This window comes from Salmo trutta, chromosome 2 (assembly GCF_901001165.1).
Source record: "Salmo trutta chromosome 2, fSalTru1.1, whole genome shotgun sequence".
NCBI classification, from domain to species: Eukaryota; Metazoa; Chordata; class Actinopteri; order Salmoniformes; family Salmonidae; genus Salmo; species Salmo trutta.
In genome coordinates this window covers 37360482-37368765 of record NC_042958.1, presented here as the reverse complement: position 1 = coordinate 37368765, position 8284 = coordinate 37360482, and the positions used below count along the sequence as shown (strand labels likewise).

Genomic DNA, 8284 nt, shown 5'->3' with positions numbered 1-8284 from the left:
TGGTTGTAGGAGATCACAGAAGAGTTACAAGATGTTTTGAATGATAGTGTCCTGTCCTCCCAGGCTGCTGGCCTGTCAACTAGCTCTCGCAGTCTCACGTCAGAATTAGACGTTCATCCATGTTTCTTAAACATCAAAGTTATTGCAAACGTCACATTACAAAGTGTTTAAGGTTAAGTTTAGGCACTAACTCCAAATTGTTTATGTCAGAGTTAAGTTTGGCATTAACTTAGAATGGTTAAGGTAAGTGTTAAGATTTGGGATGGGCTTAAAACAGAAATATAAAAAATAACTTTTATTGCAGGATTCAAACTATAGAATCAGAGGCAGATACTTACGCCCATCCGCCATCTCTATTGCCCCTAGTGTCCGTTTTCCACATCATCTCCTAAAGTCCTCAGACATGGATGGATGCTGACTTGTATCACGGGTGACCTGGCTGGGCCTGGAGTAGTATCAGATAGTGGTGAGGTTTTAATGGGTGCAGGGTTAGTTGGTAGGGCAATTTTTTCACAAAGTGTAATTAATTCATACTGCAGAATAGTAGGCTGATACACAGCCAATACAGTAGGTGGCGGCATGCACCTATAACATTTGTTTGCGGACCGCCATAATACCAAAGATGAAGAAAAACGTTGTCAACAGGGCAGAACGTCGTCAACAACGTTCTGCGAGAATAAGGGTCAGGGCTGTAGAGCAGGTATCCTACACGGAGGCATGTGAAATAGTTGAAGGGGCGAGGGTAGCTGAAGATATGGCAGAGGATGCTCTGCAGACTGGAGATTCTGAGTGTTGTTCAACAGTTGAGGAAAACTGGACATAATAGTATCTGCGGCTGAAAGGTTTTTGCGATTCCAGGACTTCACTGCCAAAACATTGCAAAGAATGCTGTCCAAAGATGCTCTCCCTTCTCAGGCCCCAGAGTTTGTAGGGATGGGCGTTGGCAGTTGAATCTGAATAAAGGAGTACATTGAGTTTTATTTCGTTTATTTTGTTAATTATTTGGTCTGATATACAGCCAAAACAGTAGGTGGCAGCATGCCCATATAGCATTTGCTTGTTGATCGCAGTCATATCGACGAAGACCCCGTACAGTAGGTGGCGGCAATACAATAATACGTGTGGTCTTCGATAAAACTTTAAAGAAGAAGAAGCTAGGGAAAAAGAATAACAGTGGGGTTCATTAGAGACCCGAAGAATCACTGACACTGAAAGTATGGATTCCACTCCGGTAAGACTCAGACAATTCTAAAGAATAACAGTTATGACTTGACAACTAAGACAACAGTTGGTACAGTAGTAGCTAGCTGGCTAATACATCAGACTGTTACCATTGTCTTCCACTCAGATTCTAAAAGGGACGACTAGCTACCTAGCTAGCTAACGTTAGCTTTCTTCGTTAGCACCTCCTCCATTGTAAATTCCCGTAGCAGAAGTTAGCTTGCTAGCATGACTGTAAGCTAGGTAGTTGGTTATCTACAGCAGTGGTTCCAAAACTGTGGGTCGTGGCCCCAGGGGTTGGCAGGGGGGCACGCCCCCCCCCCACACACACACCAAAAAAACGTGTTACTTTTTTATTTTAAAGGAACTCAGTCCGGCTTTAAAGTTACTCTTGAAAGTTGTTTATAGTAGAATTTCATCATCAGTTCATTTTAGTCATTGCCTAACGTTACCTTAGAGCTATTGTCCAGATCAACTAGCCCAAGTCAGCTAACGTTTTTTTTATTTAGTTTTTTAGCCCATAGATATTGTTGTCATTTTTTTTGTCATTCAAATATCACATGAATACACATTAGACATGGCAAAATGTTTAGAATTGCAAGAAAATTAGCTTTAAAACTGCTAAATTCTGTACACCAACAGGAGGGGTGTGAACAGTTTGTCACGAGCAGCACTTGTGCCCATAGAAATAGGCATTGCGCGTGCGCGGGAAGTTCCGCAATGCTAGTAGGGGGGCCTCCTAGTGAAGGAGTTTGGGAACCCCTGATCTACAGCAAGATACAAAGCCAAAGAGCCCTGTTTAGTTTATTTAATATTTATTTAACCTTTATTTAATTAGGAAAATAAGTTAAGAATAAATTATTTTTTACAATGAAGGCCTACCCTGACCAAATCCTAACCTGGATGACGCTGGGCCAATTGTGCACTGTCCTATGTGACTCCCAATCACGGCTGGTTGTGATACAGCCTGGAATCGAACGAGGGTCTGTAGTGACACCTCTAGCACAGAGATGCAGTGCCTTAGATCGCTGCGTCACTCGGGAGCCTGAGGTTAGAGTGAGATGAAAATAAAATACCCAGACTTTTATAATTTCCCTGAAGAAGGGGAGTATAGACCGAGTGATTGACTGTCATCATGACACTTTGAAGTTTATAATCTAGAGAGCTAACTAGCTAACGTTAGTGCTAACGTTAGTGCTAACCAGAGCCATATGACTCTGGTGCTAACTACCTGTGCTGTGTAATGTAATCAAGTAAGAATCTAGCTATCTATCTATTTGTTTTGCTAAGTTCAAGAGCTCATAGCTAATTCCTGGGCATTGGAAATAAACAATACAGCTAGATACCAATTTAGCTAGCTAGCTAACTAGTTGAAAATACATGGGAAACTGTTGAGCTTCATCAGACCTAGAAAACAAGCTTGTCTGACAGCACAGCATTTCCCCATAATATCTAACGTTAGGCTAACTAGCTTCAATCAGTTGCTGTCTTTGGTCTAACTTGTGAAAAAAATCAGAGGCACTCCTCATCAGTCACACTTCATTTCTTTGAGTCATCAGTGACACTGTTAAGTTGTTACCTACTGATTTGTCTTTGTAGGGCATCTTCTCCTGGTTTGATCTGCTCAAAGACACCAGGGGCACCCTTTGCAGGGCAAGAGTCGGTTTATGCATACTGTACATGTAGGCTCGCCTTTTCTTAGGACTTTTTCCTGTTTCTCACACCCTATGGCATTGTTGTGTTGCAGACTATTGGGGAGTTGTTCCGTACCCTGTGTGAGATGGGCTTCAGTGAGGAGCAGATCCAGTCTGCCTTGCAGGCAGGACACTTCTCTGTGCCTGACGCAGCTGAATGGTGAGTCCTCCCAAACCATAACCCTGTTATAATGGACAGGCAAGGAACTATGTTTTCCAATGTCAAACAGGATTGCTAACCGACAAGTGTTGTCAATAACTGAACATGTCAAATATTGAACGTTGTTTTTTATATTTTCTCAATGTGTTTATGGTAGGCTCTTACAAGGTGAAAATCTGAGGCACAAGCTGGTCAAAAATCCATCCCAGCCAGTTGGAACACCATTTGCTGCATTCAACCCTCCCAAAGATGCAGGGAGCTCTTTCCCCCCAAGCACATCACAGGCACAGACATCGCACACTGACAGTAGAGGTATGTCACACCATTTTTTAAGAGTCATTAGACATTTGTTTCCCATGGTTGATTGCATACTGTAATGTAATAGTCCTGTGTCTTATTGTGCACAATTGACCCCTGCTCAGTCATTTACCCCTTTTGTACAAGTCAAATACCTGTCTTGTAAAACTTCTAGCAGCAGACTGGCTTTGCCTTGTTTGTAGCCTAATTTATCAGACTGTGGTAGCAGGTATTAGTCTGAGACTGCTATACAAGCCAGAATGTTAAATACTCTACCTGTTGTCTGTGCGGTTGTTCCTTATGACTCTAGAAATGTATATTATTAATCAAGCTTTTCAAAACGCTTGTACTGCCGTTGAGATTTCATCACCTGGTACATGCGCAAATCCATGTAGAAGCCTGCAAGACTTTGGTTAGTATGCATGCATTGTGTGCATGTACTTAACTCTTGAGCGCGTGCCTCAGGTGATGAACAAACAATCGTGGGAGCAGCACACAGAAACCTGTGTTTTTGAAGTCAGTTTAATGATACTTTCCTGTGGATATTTTGTTTAAACTTTCCAACAACGATGGGATCAGCGCACAACCGGTAGAGTAAGTTCAAATGAAATGTATTCAACATTCTGACTTGTGAAGGGACTGTTCAGAATTTTACAGACAAGAATGGACTCTTCAGTCCACGCTCTGGAATTTGGGGGATGCTACCTTGTTTACAGCTGCAGATACAAGGGAACTTTGTACAGGACAGGCCATTCTGTATAATTTGCAGGAATTATCCAAGCTTTTTGTTTCCAAGCTTATCTCCCTCCAACTTTCCAAGACTGCTTATTTGTTATATAGTGATGCTATTTCAGTACACCCCAGACACATTTCTGGCTTATAATTGTAGCCTTAAATGTATTACTTTACTGAAGCTTGAGGCTAAACATCAACCTACTCCGGACATAGCAGCTAGGTATTTGACCCTTTATTTTAAGACAGTTCTTTCTGTTTCCAATGTAAAAAAAAAAAATATTAAAAAAAAAGTATTTTGTAAGTTTATTGGATAGATAGAGGTGAAAGGAAAGCGTGCTGAAAGAGAATTGAGATGGATTTGAACCCATCCTGGCAGCGGTACAACATACAGTACATGTGCTTCAGAGACAGCGGCTTAGACCGCTCGGCCACTCTGTTTGTAATGTGTGCCTGAAGGCCCCGCTTTAGTCCTGGGACCCCCACAGCCCTCCAGTCCATCCACAGACACCCCGCCGTTGGAGTCCCGTATCAGGCAGGACAAGAGTGACTTCCAGGAGCAGCAGAGGATGCGTGTAGCCAACGAGGCCAGGAATGAGAGGAGGCAGAAGAAACAGGTCAGCAGCACCTGCCTGACTGATCAGCTGAAACACACTGAGCGCACACATAAACACACTCAGCATAGCCACAGGGTGGTACTTGCTAGTGTTACATACTTCAGTGCACACAATTGATACGGAATATTGGTTTATTCAAATCATTGAGACTATATCTTCTGCCTTTTTGCAAACAAGTCACACTCAGACATGACATGATACCTGACATACTGTACCAGTCAAAAGTTTGGACACACCTACTCATTCCAGGGTTTTACTTTATTTTTACTATTTTCTACATTGTAGAATACTAGTTTTGATGTCTTCACTATGAAATAACACATGGAATCATATAGTAACCAAAAAACTCTTAAACAAATCAAAATGTATTTTATATTTGAGATTCTTCAAAGTAGCCACCCTTTGCCTTGATGACAGCTTTGCACACTCTTAGCATTCTCTCAACCAGCTTCATGAGGTAGTCACCTGAAATGCATTTCAATTAACAGTTGTGCCTTGTTAAGTTCATTTGTGGAATTTCTTTCCTTCTTAATGCGTTTGAGCCAATCAGTTGTGTTGTGACAAGGTACGGGTGGTATACAGAAGATTGCCCTATTTGGTAAAAGACCAAGTCCATATTATGGCAAGAACAGCTCAAATAAGCAAAGAGAAACGACAGTTCATCATTACTTTAAGACCTGAAGGTCAGTCAGTTTGGAACATTTTAAGAACTTTGACAGTTTCTTCAAGTACAGTTGCAAAAACCGTCAAGCGCTATGATGAAATGAGCTCTCATGAGGACCGCCACAGGAAAGGAAGACCCAGAGTTACCTCTGCTGAAGAGAGTTCATGAGAATTAACTGCACCTCAGATTGCAGCCCAAGTAAATACTTGGGATGTAACAGACTCATCAGAGGAGACTGCATGAATCAGGCCTTCATGGTCGAGTTACTGAAAAGAAACCTCTACTAAAGGAAACCAATAAGAAGACTTTCTTGGGTCAAGAAACACAAGCAATGGACATTAAACATCTTTGCAGTCTGAAACAGATGACCCCTCTCACTCTCTAACAGTTGTTACACAAATGACCATGGCTTTGAACTTGATGACCACTGCAGCCCCATTTGCAGTAGGATTTAATCTACTGTCCCTTGGGAATCTTTATTTTTTTTACAGCAGGTCAAGTGAACCAGTGTATAAATCCACTGAACTAACCTTCCATGGCTGCGGAGATGGTGTGAGCGTGCTTTGCTGGTGACACTGTCGGTGATTTATTTAGAATTCAAGGCACCCTTAACCAGCATGGCTACCACAGCATTCTGCAGCGGTACTCCATCCCATCTGCTTTCGCTTAGTGGGACTGTGTCCCAAAACACACCTCCAGGCTGTGTAAGGGCTGTTTGACCAAGAAGGAGAGTGATGGAGTGCTGCATCAGATGACCTGGCCACTGCAATCACCCAACCTCAACCCAATTGAGATGGTTTGGGATGAGTTGGACCGAAGAGTGAAGGAAAAGCACCTAACAAGTGCTTAGCGCAAGTGAGAACTCCTTCAAGACTGTTGGAAAAGCATTCCTCATGAAGCTGGTTGAGAGAATGCCAAGTGTGTGCAAAGCTGTCATCAAGGCAAAGGGTGGCTACTTTGAAGAATCTCAAGTATAATTTGATTTAACACTTTTTTTTGTTTACTAGATGATTCCATATGTGTTATTTCATAGTTTTGATGTTTTCACTATTATTCTACAATGTAGAAAATAGTAAAACTAAAGAAAAACCCTTGAATGAGTAGGTGTGTCCAAACTTTTGACTGGTACTGTATGTGTTGTTCCCTCAGGAGCGTGAGCTGGTGCTGAAGCGTATTGCAGAGGACCGGAGAAGCTTGCAGGAGAAGACCCAGCCGAGCACCCCCACTGAGACCATGTCCCCTCCAGACAGCAGCCAAGGCCAGAGGCTGGGGGGTACGGTCCAGACCAGTGTGGAACACAACTGCATCCTCATGGTGAGGCTATACCCTCCTCCTCTGGCAATGTTTACATATGCCTAGCTGAATAGGTAGACTTTCGTCTTGATTGTTGACTTGAGAGCATCCCTATTGTTTTATTGGAGAGGCGTGCATGAATTGTGTAGCCTCGTTTAGATGGAGATTGAGGTGGTATGATATAATGGAGGTTTCACCCTCTCTCTGTGTCCCTGTAGATCCGGCTTCCCTCTGGGGAGTCCATGAGGGAGCGCTTCCCAGCCGACGCCCCTCTGCGCAGTGTGGTGGAGCACATCTCTGGGCGCCACCCCTCCCTGGCTTCCTTCTCTCTCCTCCAGGGGTTTCCGCGGAAACGCTTTGGGGAGGCGGAGTTGGCCTGCTCCCTGCGCTCCCTGGGGCTCATGCCCAATGCTGCCCTCTGCATCCAGACCACGCCCCCAGAGACACCCCTGGACCCACCCAGCCCAGCTGCACACCTCTTATTGGGCCAGGAGGAGGGGGTGGTTCCACCTCCTGCGCCTCCCCAGCCACAGATACCAGTGCTGGAGGAAGGAGGGATGGAGGATCCCGCTCTGCCCCCACCTCTGCCTCACCTGTTGTGGGAAGAAGCAGTGGGCTACGCAGGCATCCCCGGTGTTGGTCCCCCAGTGACCGGACCTTCTCACTCCTGGGGTAAGATTTGCGTGTGGCACATGGAGATCCCATTCAGAATGTAATTTATCCACTCACAGCCATCTTCAATATCCTAGTTGATGACTTGTCAGTTATTTTTCTACCTTCAGAAATGTATTTCCTTGGAGTATAAATGGTTATTCTGTACCCTGTAGCGCTGTATAATTGCCTTACTTACGCAGGCAATTACATTATGGACCCACTAGTTTGAGGCATCACTTTGTGATGACACCATAACACCATTACAGGCACTGTTTCACGCATTCTCTGGGTTAGCTGAATGTGCAGTTTCCCATAGGTTCAGATCTAGGATCAGCTTCCTGTCCCCCAATCCTAACCTTAACCATGAGTGGGGAAAATGTGAAACCGACCCAAGATTAGCATCTAGCGGCAACTTCACTCTACACCAAAGTTTTGATGCTGTTTTTTTACTGACAGGACGTGGCCAGAAGCTGAATCCTGGTGATGCAGAGGAGGCTGCCAGCTCAGAAGATGAAGAGCTGCCAGAGGAGGGGGGAGAGCCACCCTTCCCCTTCAATGGTACTGCCCCCTCTGTTTGGAATTGACTCTTACCCTGCCCCTGACTCTCAGCCCTTCCTCTTTCTTTTCTCTTTCCTCTGAACTCTGTGTTCTTTGCAGTCTGAAACAGATGACCCCTCTCACTCTCTGTAACAGTTGTTACACAAATGACCATGGCTTTGAACTTGATGACCACTGCAGCCCCATTTGCAGTAGGATTTAATCTACTGTCAGCAGTACAGCAAGTCAAGTAAACCAGTGTGTAGAAATCCATTGAACTAACCTTCCATGGCTGCGGTCATGATAGTGAGCCAACTGGGCAGTTAATGATGTGAGATCTCCTTTCTATCGCCTCTCTGACTGTGAGAAAGCTACTTTGATTGGGAAATAGCAGGTGAATGCCCCCGACTGTCCC

The 8284-nt window shown here is 44.2% G+C and overlaps 1 protein-coding gene across 3 annotated transcripts in view; it reads left to right on the top strand.

Annotated features, from left to right (window-relative positions):
* Positions 1-622: 622 nt before the first annotated feature.
* The window catches only part of LOC115154810 (uncharacterized), a 26268-nt gene continuing 18606 nt past the window's right edge, over positions 623-8284 (top strand). The window contains exons 1-7 of one of the 3 annotated variants that reach the window (XM_029701433.1): positions 623-1231; positions 2969-3075; positions 3233-3387; positions 4576-4721; positions 6535-6699; positions 6897-7350; positions 7789-7890. In XM_029701433.1, the coding sequence (XP_029557293.1) occupies positions 1217-1231; positions 2969-3075; positions 3233-3387; positions 4576-4721; positions 6535-6699; positions 6897-7350; positions 7789-7890 (1144 nt within the window). In that variant the 5' untranslated portion in view covers positions 623-1216. Of the gene's footprint in view, positions 1232-2968; positions 3076-3232; positions 3388-4563; positions 4722-6534; positions 6700-6896; positions 7351-7788; positions 7891-8284 lie in introns of all 3 variants that reach the window. The other 2 variants (XM_029701424.1, XM_029701415.1) reach the window with 2 other exon arrangements.